The sequence below is a fragment of the Chelon labrosus genome, assembly GCF_963514085.1.
Source record: "Chelon labrosus genome assembly, chromosome: 3".
NCBI lineage: Eukaryota > Metazoa > Chordata > Actinopteri > Mugiliformes > Mugilidae > Chelon > Chelon labrosus.
In genome coordinates, this window is record NC_140339.1 from 21,442,195 (window position 1) to 21,467,159 (window position 24,965).

Below are 24,965 nucleotides of genomic sequence, written 5' to 3' on the forward strand. Positions count from 1 at the left end.
CACCGCCGCTTAAGAGGGAGGGTTGTCTAGGATATCAGAAAACCTGAGAGGACTTCGTGATTCTGGCTCAACAGAAACCACAGCAGACTGAACCACTTCAAGGATCTGGGACTTATTCCTATTCCCTTTGCAAGAAGGCTGCGTCCCACTCACCATGTACTCTCCTCAGAGTCTTCACCGCTGGGGCATCACTCATAGTGAGAGTATGGAGCGGTTAGCCTACAACCAAGGTACGATGGAAAATGTTATTTGAATGTTGTATGTTGATACGTCCCATACTATGGTCTTCTGTTGTCGTACAAACACAGCACCACAACACGTTACAAGACATCCACACTCAAATCACTGCCCTAAAATAGGATTGGCAAGACTAAGTAGGTTGGTTAAGGTTTAGTAAAAACATCCATTCACAGACAAGCCACTAGGGTTAAGTTGTTAAACCTTAAAAATAAAAGTTTTTGTGCTCACTCTAGTTCTGATAAATATGCTATAATTCATGATTTCATCTTAGGCCAGATGTTCAAAGGCATCAAGACTTAAGATTACATGAATCATCATGTTCATCCAGCCAGTGTAGTGAATTTGTAGTAGTGAATGATTTTAAGTATCATCTCAGTTTCACCAATCAAGATATGACATACTGTTTATAATGTGAATATTTGCTTCTTTTGTTTGTGATCTATGTCGCTACCCTGAATTTACTCATTTTTAAAAAAAATATAGTTTAATGACACTTTAAGACTGAAATCAGAAACATCTGTAGATGAACTGATAATAAAAACCAATCAGTAGTTTCAGGACTAAATTCGAAGCAGCATGTTTGTTTGACTTGAAGCATTGATCAAGCTTTCCACCACACACAAACACTTCTCAGTCTTTGTTGTCTTAATCTAAAAGCTCTTCACTGGTGACTGCGTGGGAGTTTATTGTTTCCACTGCAGTGCTTCTAAATTTAGCTGAATTGTTGTACTTTGTAGTTTAAGAAATTTTCACCAGTATTTTCAGTATACGTTTGGAAATCCAGAGACCCCCCCCCCCCCCCCCCAAAAAAAAAAAAACAAGACATTATGGGTATAAGTATTTAACTATTTTACATTATGTAAAGGGACAATCAATATAATTTATCTGAATAATACGTGCAGAATTAAGTGCAATAAAGTGAAAATACTCAAGAATCAAAAACTCAAATTATGGTAATTAAAGAACAGTACAGGTACCACGTTTCCTTGCTGTAAACATTATAGGAAAAAGAGTTTTTCCCACCTCACACATGAAAACTGAATTATACAAAGGTCTGGCCTGCAGTTCTCACCTCCACCAGCAGGGGGCGGCGTACCGCCAGGAGAGCGGCCGCTAAAGTCATTACGTAGTGCTGCCTTTTGTGTGTCTTGTGAGCCTTGTCTCTGACACCGCCCCTCCCGAGGGTGCAGCGGGATCGCGGAGAAGCCAACTATCGGTTAGGTCCGCTGGCTGTAAACAAATCTGTACGCCTCCACGATGTACGGAGAAGGCACATTTCCCGAGCAGCAGCTTTGTACGCCTTCGCTGCCGGTGATAACGTTCATCATGTAGCGAGGCTTACGCCGTATTTCCATGTTTTTAGCCCGGTAACGCTACGACTGTTGATTTTTGACACTGGTTAGACCTGTCATTGCTGTGGCCGGTGGTATCGCAGGTATTTTTATGCTACGACTGTCACAATGGTCGCCGGTTGAATTGTGCCTCGCAGCTAGCTCGCTAACGGTTAGCGGACCGTATGAATCTGGGTGTCTTCGCCCGGATCGCTGTAATCGTTTCAGAGGTACTTGAACATGGCATCGCCCGCAGAGCACGACCTGGCTCTGTCTGAAGCGGACAGCGTCAAGGAAAAAGCTCAGGTGTTTGGGATTTTGAGACTTCAGGAGGAGAAATCTGCAGCCGCGGATAAAGCTAGCAGTAGCAGCACAGTAAGAGGAGGAGGAGGAGGAGGAGGTGGTGGAGGAGACGGGCGATGGCAGGCTCCTATCTTCGCTTTGGCCAGGAAAGCGTCCGAGACTATTTCAGGGAGCATTCACGTCCTGCCCAAAGTGTCGGAGCACAGGACGTCTCTACCGGGAGACTGGACTGTCCAAGGTAGAGTGTGATCCCCACCAGGATGGGAGTAAATGATAAAAACTGATGGCCCCCAGATTTAGGGTCTGGTTTAGATGCTGACAAAATGTGACCCAATCTTATATCTCCTCAAGAACTGGAGCACATTTTGTTGTCTTTACCTCACTACCACGCCTGTGTGAAGGCCGATTGATTTTTCATGCTTTAATGCTACATCCTCATCTCTTACTACCGTTATCAGTCCTACTGTGCCTGAGCTGCTGCTTAACACCAGCACACAACTAAACTGCCTGAAGCATCACATGCTGCACTGAGACAAATTGAACTGCCCTTCAGGTTATCATGCTTTGCCTTCGTGTTGCAGTACTGTCATGTGCTGCTGACCAGCCCTCCCTGCTAAACTTAATGTGACTGCACACATTTTGCTGAAATTTAATTAATTTAATGTTTATACTGTACATGCACTGCAGTCGAACATACAAATGTCTAATGGTTAATTGTGAGGAGTGATAAGCTGGTAGTTTTGCTGGTTTTCCTTATCCATAACTTTAGATGTGCTGTGGTAGACGTCACGTGATAATACAGGTAGTCAAATGGTTGCTGTTTTTTTCCCCCCCTAGGGCCACATTGGCCTCAGGCTCCCAAGCAGTCATGCACCTCTCAAGAAATAATTTGTTGATATGTCTCTGCCTCTGGGCCGACCTGCAGCACCAATTAAAGGTCTTCCTCATCGCTAGGCAACATCTATGTACATTCTGCCCTGCTCAGGTGTTTGGCTACACATTGACATTTATTAGGGGTCCATATGTTGAGTGTTTTAAAAAGCCCGCCTGTGTGAGGCAGCAATGTCAAGTCCCTTTTTTTTTTTTAAACGGAAACATGACAGTTGCAGGATTTGTTACGATTAGATACATCTGGAAACAAGTCAGTTATGCATATAAATATCAATGTAGGAAAATGTACTCAAATTCATTATTTTTAAGCCTGTTTCATAATTTCAGGGTTCACTGAAAATCTGATAATACTTTGTACTTTGTTAACAGGCTTGCCATAGTAATTATGATGCGAGATAGAGTTGTTGACTCTTCTTGCATGCTGTGGTCTTTGTTACTGAACTGACCTGACACACAAATGCAGATGTTCATCCTATTTGATATTAAGCATGTTTGTTATAATGACCAGCCTTAAAACCTTACCTGAGCTGACAACACACTCAGTCTTTTCAGTTTGTTCCGTTGGGTTAGGCATAAGTATTTATTAACTACAGTGCTTAGTACTGCTGAGAGAGTGTGGACTTTCAGGCGATGACTCTGTGTGTTTAATATGTACAGCATTTCTGCATAAAAAAATATTTAGTTTCTTATCATTTTGATAAAAGACAACACATCTTAAAGAAACGAGGCAGAGCTTTCCTGACATGGTTATTTTAAGTGTGTGTGTGTGTGTGTGTGGCTCTCGTCCTGCAGCCCTGCGAGACCCCATGGCCATGGAGCGAGCCAACCTGCTGAACATGGCCAAGCTGAGCATTAAAGGGCTGATCGAGTCAGCTCTGAGCTTCGGACGAACGCTGGACTCAGACTACCCTCCTCTCCAGCAGTTCTTTGTGGTCATGGAGCACTGCCTCAAGCATGGCCTGAGAGGTAAGAGGGAAACCGACTATCCACTGTATGTATTGGCTTGTGTGTCTGCGAGATTGCAACACTCATAAATGGTGTAATTTGTTGATTTGCATACGCCTACGTGTCCTCTTTCTTCAGTGAAGAAGTCCTTTCTGGGGTTCAACAAGTCCCTGTGGGGTCCTCTGGAGCTGGTGGAGAAACTGTGTCCTGAGGCAGCAGAGATCTCAGCCTCTGTACGAGACCTGCCTGGACTTAAGTGAGGACTACTATAATGTATACACACACACATACTTGTCTCATACTGTATAACCTTGCAAACTGGTGGAAGAACGTGAGCCACAGCAACCACACACTCACAAGTAAGAGTAAGATGAGAATGTAGCCTGAGCCTGATCAGGGAAGTACCTGAGTGTTACTTACTTTCACTTCACCTTTCCCGTCCCTGCTAACTCACTACTCCCTTTTCTTAATTCTTCATTACTCTTTTGTATAAACACATTTTCTAAATATGTGACACGGATTCAAATTAGAGTTATTTTGCATTTTTAGGCAATTGGCAGCTTTAAACAACGTTATATCAGTCATGGTGGAGCAGTGTATTTATCTCCAGTCAGATTGGGGAAGTAGTATTTCTGTGACCTTTTTGGAGTTGTGATTAGTGCCAAATATGGATGAATAAAATATAAACATGAAAAAAAAGGAGTGCTGCATACTAGCACAATGCTCAAATAGTGTCCTCTAGTAGCTGCAGTAAGCAGGATTCAGCAAAAACTCATTCATGTGCAGGCTTTCCGTATCATTGTATTGTAAGAAACATTCATGTGTTCTCCGATCCAGCAAAATGAGGAAGAGTTGTGTTGTTTCAGACGAAGAGCTCAGTCTGTTTCCTTTGTTGGTGCTGAGTCAGAGCAGTAGACATGTCGGCATGTTAGCAAACCCAAGGTTTAGATAAACGACATTAGAAACTGTCTGTGAAGTTATAAGGACCGTTTTGGATCAGACATTGAAATGCTGAACTAACGAATGGTTCATTGCACAGAGGAGCCGACACAGCTTTCAGGAGATTTCAGTAAATGCTCAAATCAGGAAGTAAGACATTATGTGCAGAATTTGTATTTTTGTGAGATTTAAAGATGAAAGACTTTTCAGGTCATTTCAAATGAACGCTAACAGGAGGCTGAAAGAAAAACACTACAGCAGATGTGAGCACACACGTCCAATCATGTTCCAGCTCCACCACTTTAAGACTCTTAGAACATCCTTAAAATATCTCCTTATCTCTGGGGTGTATGTGTATTTTCCAGGACCCCGCTGGGAAGAGCCAGAGCATGGCTGCGTCTGGCTCTCATGCAGAAACGGCTGGCCGACTACCTGCGACTCCTCATTACCAGAAAAGACCTGCTCAGGTACACACTGGAAGAATATGGGGGAAAATACTGGTTGCAAAAAATTATAAAAATTCTTGATTTATTGAGGCTAAAGGGAGGATGGTGTTTGAGCGTTTGTTGTATTTTTGTCCTCAGTGATTTCTATGAGAATTCAGCCCTGATGCTGGAGGAGGAGGGCGCAGTGATCGTGGGCCTGCTGGTGGGCCTGAACGTCATCGATGCTAACCTGTGTGTCAAAGGCGAGGACCTGGACTCTCAGGTAGCCATGGCTTTCAAACAGCATTTTGACTACAAACATATTCACAGCATTCATTAAAACATTGTCCTGCTCTGGGTATGAAAAAATCTGCTGTCATTGTGCTACAGCTTGTATGAATTATTCTCTACTGTCGGTCTATCTGCTGTTTTCACCGTGATTAAAATGAATTTTCTGCTCCCACCAGTCAAAGCAATTGAGTTCAATTATGTGTTAAGAAAAAAAACAATAAGTTACCCTACTTCCCGTGACTACTGGACCATTGACCTGAAAGTGTTTATCTACAGTACTCTAGTTTCAGGAAGCAAAAAGGCAGACAACAGTTGTCTGTCAAGCCATTTAATCTTGGCATCAGGCGGACAGAGTGCAGAGGTTGTGGTGTCATGTTTCCACTCCATGGGTGGAGACTTGGTGCAAACACACTTTTCAGTAAAGCAAACACCTTGCACAGCCTGTGTTCACACCGGACTTGTATTGTGAAGTGACATGGAATTGATAGACAGATCCAGTCAGGTGGGAGATCACACAGAGAACTATGGGCAGGTTTTGATCTAATAACAGGTGTAAATGATACAATGTAAAAAAAATAAATTGAAATCAAAACAGCCTTACGCACTCTGAGGATTCCTATTAAGAGATGAGAACTATTAAGAACCATTATATTCTGGCCCATCAATCACTTTCTGCCATGCTACGAAATAGTAAATACCCGATTCAGAAATATCTTAAGAAATTCAGTTTACAACCACACAGAGAAAAATCCTCATGTTGAAGAAGGTGGAACCAGAGACTGTTTTGTAATTTCAACAGTTTTCAGGGCTTTAAAAAAACGTCAGAAAACACATTCATCAGCTTATTGACTCATCTATTTATGCTTTCAACTTGTGTGTGCACCCACGTAATTGTAAACATCTGTATTCGTTGCATATGGTCTAGAGGACTGCAGTTAATTAAGGCACAATGACTCATTTATTCAAATCACTGGTTGTGCAACCATAGCGTGTCCCAATGTGCCTTCTTTTGAGTAATATCAGCTTTTTATTATTTTTCTATTTGAGGTTGGGGTGATCGACTTCTCCATGTACTTGAAGAATGACATTGACGATTACAGGAGTGAAGAGAGGTATGCTCTGTCGTCTCTTCACAGTTTTATACAGCTGGTTTCTTTCTCCAGATGTCATGCAGAGCTGTGTTTTACGTCTGTTTCCATGACAACAGGAATAGCCAGATAGCATCCATCTTGGATCAGAAGAACTATGTTGAGGAACTGAACCGACAGCTCAAGTAAGACCTTTGTTTGGGACTGGAAACAGGCCTGCCTGCAGGCTTTTTACCAGGGAGATCATGCTGTGACGAAGAGTATGAGCTTAGAGGACGCTCATGGAAAGCAAATTTTCTGTTAAAACATTTGTACTCATGCACCTTCTCCTTCGTGTTAATTAAATAAAACACGGCCAGGGTTTAGCTTTCAGCTGGTCCAGATGTTTTTCACCCTACTGAAAGATTAATTAAAATACAGACTAAGTCTTTTTGTGTGCAGCTCCACAGTTCATGGTCTTCAGGGCAGAGTCGACTCTTTGGAAAAATCCAACTCCAAACTCATAGAAGAGGTGAGACCCGTCTCACGTCTCACAGATTGCATGCTCAGATGAAGTCCAAGTGTTGATGTGAAGTTTACTGTGAAACTCTGCTGCATGTGTTTGTGTCTGCAGTTAGCCATAGCCAAGAACAACATCATCAAACTTCAGGAAGAAAACCAGCAGCTGAGGAGCGAAAACAACCTTATTCTGCTGAAGGCACAACAACATTTAGAGGTACACAATCATACATGCACATACAACAAATATATTGCTGTCTGATAACACAACGAATCAATGTCTTTTTATGTCTTTCTGTTCAAACTGCTGCTGAAACTGAAAGTAGACGTAGTCCTTCATTTTCCAGCTATTGTTACCAGCTCTGACCATGAACTGGTACAAATAATATGTGACATGGCTGACATGAGCGTCCTGTGGGTCCTGTTTATTTATCTAGGTAACTCAAGGCGATGTTTCAGTGGAGAGAGACACCTACAAACAGTCTCGCCAGGGTTTGGATGAGATGTACAACGAGGCTCGAAGACAACTGAAAGAGGAATGTCAGCTCAGACAGGTCAAACTGTGGCTGTGTGTTATAGACAGTATATGTGTGTGTGTAAAGTGTGTTATAACAGATGATATGTTTTTTTTTTTAATTTTTAGGATGTGGAGAATGAGTTGGTCGTCCAGGTGTCGATGAAACAGGAAATGGAGCTGGCCATGAAACTTTTGGAAAAAGATATTCACGAAAAACAGGTGAGCACGTATTTACTCATTTATCGTATCTGGTTACAAAGGAAGTAGGAAATATAGGGACTGTGTTTATGCTGACAGTATGCTGGATTCAGTCATTTCTGAGGTAAATTTAAAGATGTCTAGCAGCCATATTTTTATCAACACGTGAACTCTGAACTTTTTTTTAGTTTTGCAAGGAGGTTGCTGGGATCATTAAAACCATTGAAAATTAACCTGAAAACATTTGTATCATTGACTGGTACTTTACTCTATTTATATTTCACCATACCCAATCATTTTTACCTGAAATATAAACATGCACACAATTATGAAGACTATGTTGTATAAATAAGTGAATATACTGTGTCTATTTAAGTCTATTTAACTGCCATAGTAAACCGGCAGTTAAAAAAAGTGAAGTAGCACTTTACATTTCCATACATCATTTTTGTTTTTCTGAACAGTCAATTCTGAGAGAAGAGCAATATAACAAAAATAAAAGGGACTAGGTAAACAGATTTTAGTCCAGTTAAACAAATCCACATTATACAGTTATAAAGTCTGACTGAATTAAGATTAAGATTAAGAATGCAGCAAAATGTATCCAGTAAAATTTGTCCAGATTCTTCAGATTTTGTCCAATTGTTTTTCCAATTTGAGGTTGTTGTATTATGTATTACTTTAGAGATCACCAGTAAAGGGTGATAGAAGGGCACCGCCACAATATATGACAATGATCTGCTTTGTGTGGTTGGTGTTATTAAAAAATCTTGTAATGTTTTCCATTCATATTCAGTCAGTCACAGGGAGCAGGTTGCTTTTCACTGCTGCTAATTAATGTTTTGACATCCGTCCTTATATACAATATTTGCCTCCTAGTCCCCCATCTCTTTTATTCATGTGTTTTCATGTCCATTTAACTTTTCACCTTCTTTGTGTATCATTTTAAATGAACTCAATCTGCTTCGTATTCTGAGGGTAAATACTTTCCTCTCCTCTAACGTCCCACCATGGCTTTGACTTTGGATTAACAGGACACACTGATCGGACTGAGACATCAACTGGACGAGGTCAAAGCCATCAACGTAGAAATGTACCAGAAGATGCAGGTACAGGCTCTGGTATCATCTAGAAGTTAAAGAAATGAAGGATAAATACTGTAATCATTACTCACCACTACTGTTTATGAAAGCCAGTCGTTCTCGTTTGTTAGTCGTCCGACGACGAGATGAAGAAGAAGAACGATATGATCGTCCGTCTGGAGGAGAAGACCAACCAGATCACTGCCACCATGAAGCAGCTGGAGCAAAGGTGAGATGCGCTGCCTGGAAAGGCACAGCGCACACTAATCTAGTAACTTTATCCCATGTGCTTCCCCAGTTCACCCAGCTGGTCTCTGCTGGTCTCTGAGACACTTTAAAAAGTGTTAAAAACAACTTGATGCTCTCCCTTTTTTCTAGAATTTCAAATTAAATGTTTTATTATTAAGTGAATAATTGTTAGTATTAAGAGCTAAGAGTCCTCATGTTGTAGCTATGCAGAAAAGGACTTGGGGAGGACATGAGAAATAATAATAATAATAAGTTTACTTTCTCATCGCCGGTGCTCAGGGTTTCCTCAAGGGAACAGTTTGAGGTGGAAATCCTTGTTGCTGGATCCTGCAAACACCAAATGTCTCACAATGAATTTACAGCTGAAGTGATGAGGGTTTTGACCTGACACAACAATGTGGGATGTGATGTCACTTTGCTTTCTGATCCATTAGTTAGCATACACTTGATTAGGAACACTAGTGAAATGAATTCTAATATAGCAGTCCTGCACTGAATCCAGTATAATGTTCACTTTATATAGAATAGTCTAAACAAGTTGGTAGTTCAGCTGTATTGGCAATGTAGTTTGTGGTGCTGTTAATATAAAACAAATATAGATTTAAAGCCACCTCTTTGAGCATGAACCTTCAGAGAGGAGCAGATGCATTAGGTCGCCAACAACTAACAAAATAGATTCCTCTGTAATTATTTAATAATTTCCTTGTGGAAACCCTGCAGGCCTTTATATATCCTGTCTGATAAAAACACACGCCAGATATTTTCATGCATGCTAAGTTCTCTGTTCTCCTTTCATCATGTCCTTTGGTGTGTAAGTGCTTCATATCTGTCGTCTTGTACCTGTCTGCCGGCTCATTGAAGCTTTATGATCCTCCCTCCCTCACTCCATCGTCTCCCAGTCAACACTGTCCATCCCGCCCCTCTCCTCTCCCATTGGTTTAAATCTGTTCAGTCCTATTTGTGATTGGTTGTAAAAGTTTTTATTTTTTACTGGTTTTAAGGTTGATGTAGGCTGGTGCTGCAGGATACAGACCCCGGTTACACGTTTTTGTTACAATTATTTATCAGCTAATGACAGAAAATTCACCACCTCAGAAACTGATCATGTTGTTTTCTTTAGGGACATCCAGACAGTGCAGTAGTTTCTGTCCAGGCTTAAATCTTTCATGTTGGGCGTGTAGTTCTATACAGATCATTCATCTGTCCTCTACATTACCTTTCTCTCCTTCTCCTGCCAACCTCCTCTCATTACTCACACTTACTCTGAAAGGAAACATATCCAGACAGAAAGAAAGTAGAAATCTGATTACAGGGTGAACGTGGTAGCCTGAAATCAGATTTCCACGGTTTAATTCCATTCATTTACACTTCCTGCTGTGCTTGTGATGCGTAAAGTCACAAAAGGTGTTCTGTGTAACCGGGGCCACTTAGAATACTGATGTATTGACATCCTTTCTTCCTTCCTTTCTTTCCTCCTTCTTCCCTCCCTTCTGTTCGTCTCTTTTATGCCATCCATCCATTCATTTTGCTCCCTTGAAACCTCCATGTTTGATTTTCTTTTTCCTTGATTTTGTCCCTGCTCCTCTGTGCAGCGATAAGGATCTGCTCAGTCAGACCAGAACGCTTGCTATGTCATTTGTTAAGTGTGCCAGCACAGACACAGAGCACCAGTACAAGCTAGTCAAGGACATCTCCTTCTGAGGACATGCACGCATGAATAAACTGACTTTAACTTAAAGGAACATTCCTGTTTTTTTTTTTTTTTTTGGTTTTTTTTTTTGTTTGCACACAATATTTGGATGATTTTAGGGCCCGAGAGCTGCCACAGAATCAGGTGAAACTGGACTGGGTTCCCGGGTTCTTATAGATCTTGCAGAGATCACTGCAGCATGGTTCATGATATTACATGCTAACAGTGAGGGAAAGTTTCTGTCTGAATATTACTGCAGTTAACAGAAACTGAAGAATTAATCATACACTACTTTATCTGTTCACTCAGAAGCTCAGGCATGGACACACATAGAGAAATTTAACACATTCTTCCTGTTTGCAGTAGTCAGTTTATATGCAGTAACAAAAAGAATAAGATAGTAATCCTAGGGTTTTTGTTAGTTATCGTGAGCTAGAATGAACTGTGGTCTCTCACACTCATGTCACAACTACTGAGTGGTTTTAGCTGCCAACACTCTGAGCCACCAGTAACAAGAGTTGAGCTATTGTAGTATTCAGGCTGCTTTTGTTGTTTTCTGTTAAGATGAAGTGAATAAAGTACAGGTGGGAGCTGTAATCTGGAGACACAACATTTAATCCCTAAACATCCTCCTGACCTTGTGTCGGCTAATTACTTTTTCCCTGTTGGCTCAGCTGAGATCTGGGCTTTGATGCAGCCGGCACCGTTCAGGTCACAGAGCAAGAGCAGAAAACCGTCAGTTTCCGCCACTGCATTTAATCACAGCGAGTCACTGAGGTTCACTACAGATGTTTAGTGTGACAGGAGTGTGGTTGCGCAGCCTCCTGCTTGTAATTTGTTGCTGGTTTGCTCTGCATGTGTTGCGCCTCCTGACCTGCTTCTGATCGGCTGTGGCGATGCTCGCCGTGTTCAAAATCAGTTCCTCATTCTCTCCCTAATTAGTTCTATGTGATAGACACTGAGCAGTTTGAGGCTTCACCCCTAACAAGGGATGTAATGTTATATTACAAAGTTTGTGGTAGGATTGTCAGCAGAAGGTGATGTACATACAGTACAAAGCACTAAAAGTCTCGTTGTAGAAAGCACTCAATTTCATTCTCAGACTCTCAAATAACGTGGCTGAGAATAAATATAGTTCACTAACCCTTAAAAAGGGAGTGATTCTGGACTTACTCCTTAAGTAATAATTAGCCTAAACTGAAAATAGTGAGTTTTCTAGATGTAAACTAATCAGCGGGACCAGCAGCTTTAGTACTAATTCACGTGTCTTGTGTCTGCAGAACAGACAGCTGAGCCAAGTGTATAGAATTGTAGTCACACAGCTATAAACCTCTGGAGCTTCTGTCAAGGGAAATGCGTTGCTGTGTTCGTTTTGGCATATTTATTGACTTTTGTGATATATCAGGAAGTAATCATTCTACCTATCCTAGCTCCGTGTTCATAATACTCTCGATTTGTAGAAGACGAAACTCTCAGTACAGCTGTTTAAAACTCACAAATACTGTCTTTTAACACCGTGATCAATAAAGTTAGATGTTTTGAAGGTGCCGGGTGTGGTTTGACTTTTTCCTCCATGTTCATTCGTCTTCATTTAAACGATCATATCCTGGAAACAAGCGTTGTGCAATATTGGTTGAAAAACTGTGCAACTTGTGAATCAAAGTGAGGTAAATATGGACGGTATCATGTTGATGAGTTCACTCTGAGAGCGCTCTGATGCTGTGTTAGCTGTTATCCTCCATTCAGTTGGATCGTTTTCCATCATCGTGTCATCATGCATCTTTATTTAGTCATCAGCCTTCCTGTATTCCTTCCTGTTCTGTTTTGAACCTCCACAGTTATAATCTCATCCCTTTGTCGTTGTTCCACACTTATCAGTTTTACTTCCTCCTTTCACTCCAACCTCAGTCACATCCCCTTCATCTTTACTACCAGAAACTTCATGTCCTTAACCTCCCTCCTTACCGTCCATCCTCCCTCCAGTCTTCCTCTGTTGTTTTCTCCCTCTACAACCCCCTCCTTCCTCCCAGTTTTTTCTCTCCATGGTCCTGAGTTTGTCCCTGGTTATAATGGTGCAGATTACAGGAAGCAGAGAGGCACCGCACCTCAGCCGAGGAGGGAACCAGGCGCTTCAAGTTGGACTTTGCCAACAAGGCCGACAGCCTGCAGCGGCAGATTGAACACAGAGAAAAACAACTGTAAGCAAAACACCTAGACCTAGACTGACTGGTAGATTTTCATCGACATGAGCATGTCACATAGAGAAGCTGCGTAGCTAAACCAGCTAATACTTTACAACTGAAACTTATTATGTCTCTTAAACCACGGAGCATCACTGTAAATAATAAAGCTTTGCACATCTCCTTTAAGAAACTGCTCAAGATAAAAATCTCAGTCATCTAACATGATTTTGTTCTATATGTATGGTTGCGGCGCACCTGCAGCCAGCAGCTGGAGACAGACCTAAAGATAGAGAGGGAGTGGAGACAGACATTACAAAACGATCTGGACAGAGAAAGAGACACGGTGGCTCAGCTCAGCACAGAGGCTCTGCAGATCAATGGACTAAAGAAGGTGAGACAAGACACACACCTTGTTTAGGTTTCATTAAGTGTGTGTGTGTGTGTGAATCTGTGTATATATGACAAATGTAAGCACATGTAATATATAGTTGATCTAATCTAATGCATGCCATCTGTTGTTTGTTTTTTTCCGGGTTTCCAGGAGTTCCATCGTCTCCAGGATGAAAACATTCAGCTGAAGACCATCTGTGAGGACCAGGAACAAGCTCTGGAGGAGTTAGGCTCCAAACTCAGCGAGTATGTCAACTTTATTAAATCAGTCTAGGTTTATTAGATCTTTAGTGCTCAATTCAATTTGATGGTTGTTGTTTTTGATGGACAATGTTAAAAATATATTGACAGGAGTTCAGATATTTTCATTAATTTAGCTGCAAATCTCTTCTATCTAAATCGTGTCTGTTGTTGTATTGATCATGTCAGAAGGAAGCAAGATTGATAAATGTGCCCGTCCATTTATTTTACACTGTCTAAATGTGATCGTCATCAGATCCAAAATGAAGATTGAAGACATTAAAGAAGCCAACAAAGCACTTCAGGTAACGAAGCAGAACACTTGATAGTATTACGTTTTTAAATACAGTTACTTGTATTAGTGACGTTGCTGTTTTGTACCAAGTGTAATGCAAAGTGAGGAAACTAATGATGTGTGATGCTGTTTCAGGGAGGTCAGGTTTGGTTGAAGGACAAAGATGCCAGTCACTGCAAGCTGTGTGAGAAGGAGTTCTCCATCTCAAGAAGAAAGGTCTGTCTTCAGCTGCCTGCAAATAACACGAAACTGACATTTAGACTTGAAAGTTGTGGTCAAAATCAACCTTGGAAATAAGTTATTGGGCTCCACCTGTTGCTTAGGCCGTAAGCCACATCCTCTTGCATTACTTTTTAAAGCTACAGGGCTACAGTGTGCTGCTTTTGGCAGTGAGAAAAGTACACTAACACTGTTGGGTTATATGACATGCAGTCTACTGCCCCTTCTCTTCTTTAGCGTTCTCCAGTTAGAGAAAGCCAAGCTGGTGGTCAATCTTTTTTTTAGATCAGAAACATTTCTCTGATGCTACCTTGCTTCCGTTTCATAGAACCATGGTTACGTTTGTAACTTAAATATCTCTACCATAGTCTCCTTCATACTCCTAGTTGCTGACTCCCTACCTCTCTTTGTCTGTCTACAGCACCACTGCAGGAACTGCGGGGAGATTTTCTGTAACAGCTGCTCTGACAATGAGCTTCCTCTGCCGGCGTCCCCCAAACCAGTTAGAGTCTGTGACACCTGCCACGCCCTCCTCCTCCAGCGATGCTCCTCCAATCCTACGTGAGAGAGTCCTGCTCCTCTCCTCTCAGGACAGCTGGAAAACAATCTGAGATCCGGCTCGTAAATATCAGCTCTCCACTTCTCTGTAAGACCCACAACTTTTATTGACGGTGTTTGCTGCTAGCCGTGGACCATATGCATGAATGCTCGATACATTCGTTTTTTTTGTTCGAAAAAGTCCCTCATATACAAGCCTGCATCTTTCTCACTCTGTAATCAGATACGGAGGAGGAGGGGGAGGCTGTCAGTCTGCTTTAACACGGGCAACAAGTTTTTCTTTTGATAACTGATGAGTGAGAATTATTGGTGGTTAACAGCAATGACTGCGGAAAATTATCCTGACAGCTCCACTTTCAAAACACAAAATATATGTGATGCACACTAAGGTAAAAACATAATGAAGGAACCATGTTTAAACTTCTACTGCACAGTTTACAGCACAGGGTTCAGCGGAATCAAAAAAAAGCTGAAAAGCTTAGTGACATCTTCATCGATTGCTCTGACTGGCGATCACATTCAAAAAAAAAAAACAGACTCTGAAAGGCACAACGGGTGTAAATGTGGAGTGTGACAATGAACCACATCCCTGCTGTCTTTCCCACACACTGACACTGATCAGCAGGTCAGGCTTTGGTTAAGCTTCGGGTAATGAGCGAGTTCAGTTATGAAAGAAGGAACAACTTCACAAAGAGCTGAAATAGAAACTGCACTGACAGATGAGCACAGCTGCAGCCAAATGCAGACAGTTCTCTGAACCAAACCTCCCGTTATGATGCATGTGTCAAGCCTCAGACTGTTAACCGATCAGCCAAATGGATGAGATTACAGTTTACACTTGGAGTACAGCGGCCTTATAAGCACTTTCTTTTAAGATGGAGTGAAGTGAACTCAAAGGTCTTAAGATAGCGTTTACACAGGCACTACAGAACAAATCCAAATGAACCATGCTGAAATAAACATGACATATTTCTGTCGGCTGTGAGCACAAAATGAAACTGGTCTGTTTTAATAGTAGCTGTCTAACAGGAACTACATGAATATATCTTGTGTGTGTTTACACACACAAAAACCACAGGTCAGCTCTTTAACTAAACTGTATCAGTAGTCACTGTGCAGTGAGTCACACTTCTACAGACTAATTTCAGGAACATTTACAGCTTCAGGCAGTTGGAGCTTTGCTGACACTAGACTAGACCAGTTCCCCATGGGGCCGTGACTTTGAAGGGAACTGAAATTAGCATTTTAACGTTGCGTTGGTGCCATATGTGCCTGTGTAAATGCATTGAATACCGCTTGCTTTTGCTTCTCATGCTGCCAAACCGAGTCCTACATCTCTACAGTGAGGATTTCTGTAGAAATGTCAAAGGAAACAATCTGGATCAGACACATTTGACTGTTCACTGTTTGTTTGAGACACTAATGCAGCTTAATGGACCAAGAGAAGCAACAGAAGCAGTCGGCTCTGGTAGATGAGTTCAGTCAGGCTCGTTCTTCTGTCGATGAACCACTGATGGCTTACAACATGGCCACTTCACTAGAGGTACAACTGATTTCTGACACAGTATGTTTGAACACTTGTCAATCATATATTGTCTGAAATATAGATTGAGAGTATTTATATTTAATTTTGTGTTGTATGCACATTCATTTGTACTGACTTCAGAAGTGTGGGGAACATGTCTGATCTTTCCCTGTCAGTTGTAATCAGATGTTTTAGAAGAATCAGATTTTACTGCTGCTCCATTCCTGAAAGAGGAAAGTTTGAAACTCTAAACCATTTTGTTTCCTTTTCAAAATACAAATCAACTTTTATACTGGTGTTGTGCTTGTGCTGTCAAACTAAAGCTGATTACTGTCAAGTACGCAGTCTTCAGTGACGGGTTATAAAATGAAATCCAGAGCATATGCTGGTTTTGTACAATGTTTACAACTGGTGTTTTTGTTCAAGAGCTGGAAGTATTCATTCCCATGAGTAGACTGTAGGCCAGGGTTCATTTCAGAAGAAAAAGTGTTTTCTTGTTTCAAATATTCTTAAACTATGACGAGTTTATCACGTCATCAGTAAGTGTTAAAGGCAGGTGTTTCTGAACTGAACCCAGGCCAGTCTTTTTTTTTTTTTTTTTGTGCAGTCTTGTAAGTCTCCCAGCTTTCAGTGGGACTTGTACAGTGTTGATATGTTGTACATAAATGATGTTGATAATCACTGTGGCCCGGTAGCTTACTAAATCCTGCCAGTTTAACTATATTGCCAACAGTCTGTTGCCTTGACTGTGTAGCAGTTTGATTAAATCAAGTTACAAACAGATGGATTCATGTTGTGTACTGTCATTTTTTCTGATTTTATTCCTGTGTCCAGTTTAAAGCTTCAGTGTGTAGGATTTAGGTGCTCTATTAGCTGAATGTAAATAGTCCTAAATAACAAAATATATTCAAATTGTACTTTCATTTAAAACATAGCTAGTGGCTGTTTCTTCATGGAGCCTTCCAATGTTTCCTTAGCAACCCAGAACAAACAAACCAAATACTGGCTCTACAGAAGGAGGGGTGAAGAGTGTATTGAGTTGGTCGCAATCTCCAACTTCACCACTGGATGCTACTAATTCTACATACTGATCCTCTGAATCAGTATCATTTCTCAACTACACATCTGTGAATTCAAATTTATTTGCAACCACAACGCCAACATTTTCTCAAACATGATATCAAAGTCGACAATTAAATATAAAATTTATTAGGCAAAATGTACAACAGCTGCATAAGCTATATTACAGCTCAAATATAGAGGATTTATTTTACTTCCACTCTTTGAGAGTGGAATATAATATTCAACTTAGTTTTAAATTCTGTAATGAACTGTGAAAACATACATAAAAAACACACACTGGCTCACATTTAGAAAGCTTTTCGAATCAGGAAAGCTGATCTGAAATCCAATATGAATCAGTCAGGGTGAGAAATTACAATAAGGAAAAAACTATTACTCACCCAGAGAAAAACTTGCAATCATCAACGTCAACACATACTCCAAAAGTAATATAACAAGTAATCAGACTCAAAGTGACCATGCTCGGTCCTGACAGTGCAGCGCCACCAAACAGTTTGTTTTTGTTTATGAAACAAACAACACAGCTGCTCACTGTGTCCTATGCCATTCAAAACTGATTTCTCTTAATCAGATCACACAATAAAAAGTACCTTTGTGTGGTACTCCGCAAAATTTTCTTTTTATATTTGTACGAACTATGATCAACTACATTACAATATGTAAATGTTTTTAAAACATCAGATATAAATGAACTCTCCATCATGACCCATTATCCATGTTCGGCACCTCCTATCAGCTCCATCTTAACAGTGACAAGCTGTTTTAGTCTTTTAGTTCTTTGTGCGCTTTTAGGAATGGTGTGAAGATAGTGCTTGTTAAGGTCATATTTGGTATTATACTTGGGGTGAAGCTTTACAACAACTCTGTATTAACTAAACGTTTGTCTTGTAACGAATGAGTGACTCTGCATCAGCTTTCCTGCTTAGAAATGCTAACTGATCGAATGGGGCCTAAAGAGACGTGAGACAAACGCCAGGATGGACTGGAGGAGTGGGATGACATCATCAGTAGGCACCTCGCAGCCCACTGCTCCGTGAGCCTCCGCCTCCTCCTGAGTTACCATAGTAACCACCACCGCCACGGCCTGAAACAGGTTTGAAAAGTTGAGTTATTGTGAAATGGATGAAATTATACATGTACGTACACATGATAACAACAATATGGGCAAGGATTAATGAAAACTGTTTATGAAGACTCACTCATTTCAGACGCTCCACTGGCCGTTGAGTTAAGAAACAGCTCAATATAGCGATGCTCTGTTGAGAGAACATCACTCCATCATTACATAAATATAAGTTAGATTTACCTCCACTGCTACCTCCAGTATTATCCAAAATATCTCAACACTTCCAGGAAAAGTACTTTCCAAATTCTCTGCTTTGTTTACAGAACATTGGAGCATAGGTCAAAGTTTAAAATAGTTTTCTTAACTGTCTTTAAATTAGTTTACATGACGTTAGTGACTGTCCACTTGGGACCAAAGGGCCACAAACTCTGAAGAAGAATAAGGAAGAACTTACGCATGTGGTTTTTGTCTTTGGACATGGCTGCCACAGCGTCTTCATGGGAGCGAAACTCCACATCTGCTTCTCCTGTCGACTTGCCGTTTGGAGCCATATCGATGTGGACCCTCAACGGATTCAAAGGAGAGAAGAACTGAAAAAGCAACAGAACAAAACAATTAGTACTTTCAAGTACTAAACTACTTTACACTGACCAACAGAAATGGATATCACTACGGATTTCCTTGATTTGACTCAGATTCAAAAGGTCCTGATTGGATTCAATTCAATTTCAATTATTTAGAGAAATTTCAATTTCCAAACAGTGTTACTTGGTAATAAAACAGATTTTCACTAAACTAATGTTGTCATTGGTGCTTTGATTTTGTGCAGTTCTTCTCTGTCATCATACATCATACAATCCAAACAGCTCTCTGTGTCTACGGTGCTCTCTGAGTTGGAGCTTCTTGTCCCTAACAATAATTATCTTGTTTCCCGGTCTTGAGAGAACTGTCACGTGATACCAGTCTCATGAGATATTAGAGGATGCCCAAAAAAATAAATTAAAAACAAAGCCATAGACAAAACTGCAGCACAGTAATGTCTACGGTATCTAGTGCTGCTAAAAGACAGCCCTGCAGGTTTAACGTATAGAAAAAAAAACAAAAAAACAAACAGTTTTCTTACTTTGGCAACATCTCCCTCTGTGGCACGGAAAGGTAAACCCCTCATATGGACAAAATGGCCGCTGTGGAAGCCCGAGCCACCGTCTCCTTGTCCACCATAACCATGTCCTCCCATCCCTGACTGGAAGCGCACAGACACATCTACAAACAAGACAACTTTCAGTGTTGTTGAACAGAGCACTAATCTGATAAACTTAGACTCAGATAAACTTTATTGACCCAAAAGGGAAATTGCTTGGTCACAGTAGCAGTAAATATACATCTGCTTTTAATTTGCATTATGTGAATTAAACAAAACAGAAGATTAAAAAAAGGAAACATACAACCAATACCAGGTTTTTAAAGGGATAACTGTTTCTTCCATAACGGTGTGAAACCTTTATAAAATTTCCAATGAGTTGTGTCGGTTCAGTTTTGGGGAACACAAACTACAATGTGAAAAGCCACCGCTCAACAAAACCCAATCAGAGTTTTATTTATTCCTGTTAAAATTGAGCCAAAACTTCCAATTGTTTATCTGAAATTAGAGAAGATGACACAAAGATATAGTGGAAACATTTTAGCTTTTTAGGAGTGGTACTAAAGCGTAAGTACAGACTGAGGCTTTCAAACATTAATTCAGAGCGTCTACATGCCACAGTCTGGAAGCTAAATGAGGTTTGAACTTTACCTCTTCCTCCCCTCTCTCCTCTCACTCGCTCATCAAACATGCCGTTGCCAAAACAGTAGTTGCTGAAACCATTGTAGTTGTCAAAGCCGCTGTAACCTGGAGACAAAGCAACAAGGAAAAACTCAAGACTGTAATTTAACACTTACAGGAGACACTACACACTTACAGCAGGGCTGCTCGTTGTACCATAAAAACAGTTGCATGTTAAATGTCATGATGAATAAACATCTGTTTATACTTGTGGTGTTCTTGTGTCTCTATTTGGACTGTAAGTACAAATGCAAACATTTGCTTACCTCCACCATAACCTCCTCCACTCCTCATCGTCTCCATCAGAGCTCCCCCACGGCCAGGCCCCGGTCCAAAAAACCCTCCCCTGGGGCCCCCCATCATGGGTCTATCATAGGGCCCTGGTCTCTGGCCTCCCATTCCCCGCCGGGGCAGCTCATAGTAGGCCCTGATCTCATTACGACTGCTCTTAAAAATCTCTATGTACCTGTAACATGAGAGGCCCGTGGGATGAAAGGGGGCAGAGGACAGGATTCAGTTGTAGAAGTGGCTCAGCTCGGGTTACAAACATAGATATGATTTACACAGAAAGAAGATAAACACACAAAGGATAAATAAACTAAATAGTGGTCGGAACGACAGAGCAACCATATCTCATCATTAGCTGGGCTTAGGGCTGTGGTAAAGAATTTCTATGGCAACCTCACCACTGTTACTCACGCTTAAAAAAAATCCTTACAGGGCTTTTAGGTGCTGCTTTGATTGTTTTACTGATTTAGCTCAGCAGAAATGCCAGTGGTAGAGGCTGTCTAATTCTACACTTAATCCCCTCTTCCACAGTTATTATCTATACAATAGATGTGGTAATGGTATAAAGGAAGAGCAATAAATAGTCTAATATACCCAAATGTTTACGATTAAACTCCCAGGTCTTAAATGACCACCGGAAAACTGTCTATGGTATAAAATTATCACACCAACTTCAACTTAAAGATCGGATACATAGGCTTTCAACCCAACATACAGTATTTCATTACAATACATAGATTCTTTAAACCCCTCCAATTATCATTCTTACAAATATTACATGACCCACCCTATTAAATTACCATTTTATCGTGATTTAAGCACAATTATACTAGCACAGCAACCCATGCTTATTCTTTAACCAGAACAGAACCCATCCCATTAATGCCAGAATTATTCTAACATCACCACCCGTTAAATACTACAATAGAAGCCCAACCCAGTCCAGCCCGTCCCTTTCCCGTCTGTCCCACCTGTGCCCTATTCTTTCCTTGTGTTTCCCCAGAGCCTTTTCTGCTATCTCCTTTGAGGCAAACTGCACGAAGGCTTCCCCTGTGCTCCTCCCCTGGTAGTCCACTGGCAGAGTAATCCCATTTGGCACGATTCTCAACCCTTCAACCCAAGCACACATAAATACATAGGTCGGTAGGTAGACTGATAGAATAGATAGAACAACACCCACTGCATCAGTGGAGCTTTCAGGATTAATATACGTCATGAGGGCGAATAAACAACAGCTGAATTATAACGGGGCATCTCAGAGGACTGACTTGCTGGTGCCCACAGTGGAATAAAACAAACACTGGCCTGGAGTCAGCATATACGCCACAGTATTATAATTAAAATATTTTTTGTGTGATACATAAACGAATATAGTTAGCCAGCCAAATAATTTCTGTATTTGTTCTGAATGGCAATGCTCTCTCTCTCTCTCCATATGACTTTTTTTAGGGTGTTGATTATTCTGTTTAACTGCTGCCAATTAGCATTTTACTAATTCTGACCCCAGATCAGTTTGATGGGACTGTCTCACCTCAGCCAAACCAGCCCAGCTCATCCTATTGTTAAATTACTGACTTAGAAGCAATGATATCCAAGCCATATAAACGGGGCTAAAATAGCACTAACACAGTAGTATCACACTAACAGTTCTTAACAAGGACAAGTTAGCAAGATCAGCATGACTAAACTACAACAACAAACACACATTAGACATGTGGGCCATAACACACAGACATGTTATATAGTGATAACTCAAATTAATCATTTTGTACATCGAAATATTTAAGCGTAGTGTGAAGCATCTGTCAATCTACTCTGAACATTAGTCTTGGCTTTTCTTGTGTTGCCAACTTTGATCTGTAAAGTACAAAGCACCAATCAAAGTTCAATTGTCAGTACTCAGATTACACAACACTGTCACCAGAATAATTTTAGAGATGCATCAATAAGAGAAAACTTCAATGTGTGGAGGTTTCTGAAGGAAGTTACTGGACTTTTTCATTTATTTAGACTGTATTTACAGTCTACGAGACCTGTAGTCGTTTGGTCTCATTTCTCATTTGTGCTGCGGTGTCAGCTGTGAAGAACTAAACCACTGGATGCACAGTTATCCCTTGGATTAACATAACTGGTGTAATATCACTACAGTGCAATATTAGATGTAATTAGACTAACGTTTCAGTGTTGATGTACCTGAGAAGAACTGAACAATCTCCTCTTTGCTGCAGCCGAAGGGCAGGCCTCTAAGTCTCAGCATGCAGCCACTGCAGCTGTCATAGTCAGCAGGACCACTACGTTTCAGCACCCAGTCCATCTCACTACGGTTCGACTTGAACACTGATTCAGACAGACGAACACAAAACATCACATATCTGTCGCTGGGAAGGATAAATCATGTTTCCAAAAAAACAGGATAGGTGTTGGTAGAAAGAGACAGGAATCAGGCAGATGAAAAGGAGTGAGTTAACATGTGAGCTACGGGGCAGCCGACATTTTCCGATTCACACAAAACTTAATAAATAAGACATGTAAACTCTGAAATATGTACACTGACAAAATACTGAATAGTTTGCACCTGAACTGTCAGCATAATACATCAATTATGCATAGAAATAATCAGCAAATAAAAAGAGATTACAACAACAACAACTATAAATCTGCCACTCTGCTGTTAACAGTATTTACTGCTTACCTTCTATATATCTGTGTCCCATGTATTTACGGTCCTTAGAAAGGGCATTCTTGAAATCCTCGGCTGTTTTCAGCTCAATAAATGCCTCTCCACTGGGGCGGCCTTCTTTAGAATACGTGAAACACACTCCATTTATTTTTCCCACGATGTCACAGTCTGCATGTAGATGAGATGAGTTCAACTTATTAAACTGATGCCGGCTGTTAGACATTTCAACACATGATCAAATAACGTACATTACAACAAGGGATGTAGAGGCCAGACAAGATTTGTGAATACAAACTCGAATCTAATGTCTATGAGACCAACTATACTGCACTTGTGACCTGAATAGCCAAAAGCAATGACAGTGACAATCAATTCTCCTAATATTCAACTATTCTGACTGTAAATTCTTCATATTCTTTAATACTGCAACACAAACAACTCTGAACAGTTTCAAAGAATGTTTAAAACTGTAAAACATAAAGACACATTCAACACTAATAGTTGACTTCGTGCCTCAGGCTATAAAGATGTACGTATTCTCACCAGAGAAGAAACTGGCCACCTCCTCCTGTGTGCAGGACCAGGGAAGTCCTCTGATCCGGACCACGTAACCCTCATCATTCAAAGACATCCTCACTGCCACAGGGAGCAGAATACAGGGGAAAGACAGTTAATTTGTGTGTCAGTAATATTTATAAATCAACTGATAACACTGTCATGGTCAAACACTGCGCTTCCAGTGTCCCCTGACCTACAAGCACTGGTCACTGTGCTAGATCTGGTGGCAGATCTAAATTAAGGACTAAAGCCCTTTTGGTCATTGGCTCTGCTGTTACTTTTCAAAGACATACACACTTTTATTTCTATTTAGCATAATTGCGCAATCATTATTAAAAGCGATGAGGAATAATGAGTGTGACTTCTTGCTGCTCAGTTATCATGTTATATATTTACATAACAGAATTTCTGCAAGGAACTTAAACTGATGTTACCAACAACTCAATCATTTTACAGCTCATAACAAAGTACACAGCTGACAAGGTCAAAATCATAAACTCTACGCAGTGACTTGCATTACATACTTCCAGTAGAAAATATGTATTAATTTGACACTATAATACGCGTTACTACAACTGTGAAGAGTTTAAATACGCTAACGTTTGATACTTCCTCCTTCCAACTGTGTACCTAAGTGTTGAAAATCAAGAGCTTTGTTAGCTAACAGTTTACCCTAAACGGTCTCCTAAGACTACTCCGAATATATCCTTACAAGTCGATATATACGAGTTATTAAAGTTGCTTCTTTAAAGTTCGCTACAGATGAATGTCCGCCAGCCTGGATACCGGGTTAGCATTTATGCTAACGTTTCTCTACGGTCAGTCTGACGTGAAAATGTTAGCTTGCTAAGTTAGCAGTTAGCAGGGTAGCAGCTAAGGCTAACTGTAGGACACTGGCAGCGGTCAAACCTACAAGGCAAACTAGTTCACGTTCCAACGGCCGTGCGCTATTACTGGGTATTAAAATTAATCCCCCGGTAGAGATATGTCAGTCGTCAGCGGCAAATGTCTGAAAACGGTAAAGTTGTCTCACAGTCGCCTCTTGTCTCCGGTCTCCTCCTTCTCCTGCCCCGAGCCTCAGGTGACACTGCAAGCAAAACCGCTCAGGTATGTTATCGCGAGACTTCGGCAGATGAACGATAACGTCGCTCCTAAATCAGATTAACCGTAACAATTACAGAAAACACCAACAATAATATTAATAAAATAAATGGTAAATAACGTATAAGGGATGTTGTAAAATTAAAATAATATCTTCACTGAACTTTATATCTTGCTTCCAAGACGTTTGATCCATACACTGACCAATTCCCGAGATTTTTTTGTCCCAATAGTATGTAAATACATTTAATAATCTAGGCTATATTAGTT

General features: G+C 40.7%; 2 protein-coding genes across 6 annotated transcripts; one reads left to right on the top strand and one right to left on the bottom strand.

Annotated features, from left to right (window-relative positions):
* Nucleotides 1-154: 154 nt before the first annotated feature.
* On the top strand, nucleotides 155-17,155 carry rufy2 (RUN and FYVE domain containing 2; the record flags this gene model as incomplete). Of its 2 annotated transcripts, none has more annotated exons than XM_084541477.1 (19): nucleotides 155-230; nucleotides 3,558-3,731; nucleotides 3,849-3,966; nucleotides 5,015-5,116; nucleotides 5,234-5,357; nucleotides 6,413-6,477; nucleotides 6,573-6,638; nucleotides 6,895-6,964; nucleotides 7,067-7,168; nucleotides 7,389-7,505; nucleotides 7,595-7,687; nucleotides 8,701-8,775; nucleotides 8,880-8,977; nucleotides 12,766-12,885; nucleotides 13,132-13,261; nucleotides 13,412-13,506; nucleotides 13,757-13,805; nucleotides 13,931-14,011; nucleotides 14,436-17,155. In XM_084541477.1, 19 exons carry the CDS (start codon nucleotides 155-157, stop codon nucleotides 14,577-14,579), a joined length of 1,899 nt encoding a protein of 632 aa, XP_084397603.1. In that variant the 3' UTR covers nucleotides 14,580-17,155. The 2 variants fall into 2 exon arrangements, with proteins under 2 accessions (XP_084397603.1, XP_084397602.1); XM_084541476.1 differs by lacking the exon at nucleotides 155-230 and adding an exon at nucleotides 1,436-2,112.
* A 128-nt stretch (nucleotides 17,156-17,283) lies between these two features.
* On the bottom strand, nucleotides 17,284-24,718 carry hnrnph3 (heterogeneous nuclear ribonucleoprotein H3 (2H9)). 4 transcript variants are annotated; one of them, XM_084541479.1, is made up of 11 exons: nucleotides 24,508-24,718; nucleotides 23,580-23,672; nucleotides 23,049-23,204; nucleotides 22,532-22,693; nucleotides 21,328-21,466; nucleotides 20,335-20,534; nucleotides 20,039-20,134; nucleotides 19,370-19,509; nucleotides 18,701-18,836; nucleotides 18,380-18,436; nucleotides 17,284-18,264 (listed from the first exon to the last, which is right to left on the bottom strand). In XM_084541479.1, the coding sequence occupies exons 2-11, from the start codon at nucleotides 23,665-23,667 to the stop codon at nucleotides 18,185-18,187; spliced, it is 1,254 nt and encodes a 417-aa protein (XP_084397605.1). In that variant the 5' UTR covers nucleotides 23,668-23,672; nucleotides 24,508-24,718; the 3' UTR covers nucleotides 17,284-18,184. The 4 variants fall into 4 exon arrangements, with proteins under 4 accessions (XP_084397605.1, XP_084397606.1, XP_084397604.1 ...); XM_084541480.1 differs by having other exon boundaries at nucleotides 22,550-22,693; nucleotides 24,628-24,670; XM_084541478.1 differs by having other exon boundaries at nucleotides 24,628-24,670.
* Nucleotides 24,719-24,965: the final 247 nt, after the last annotated feature.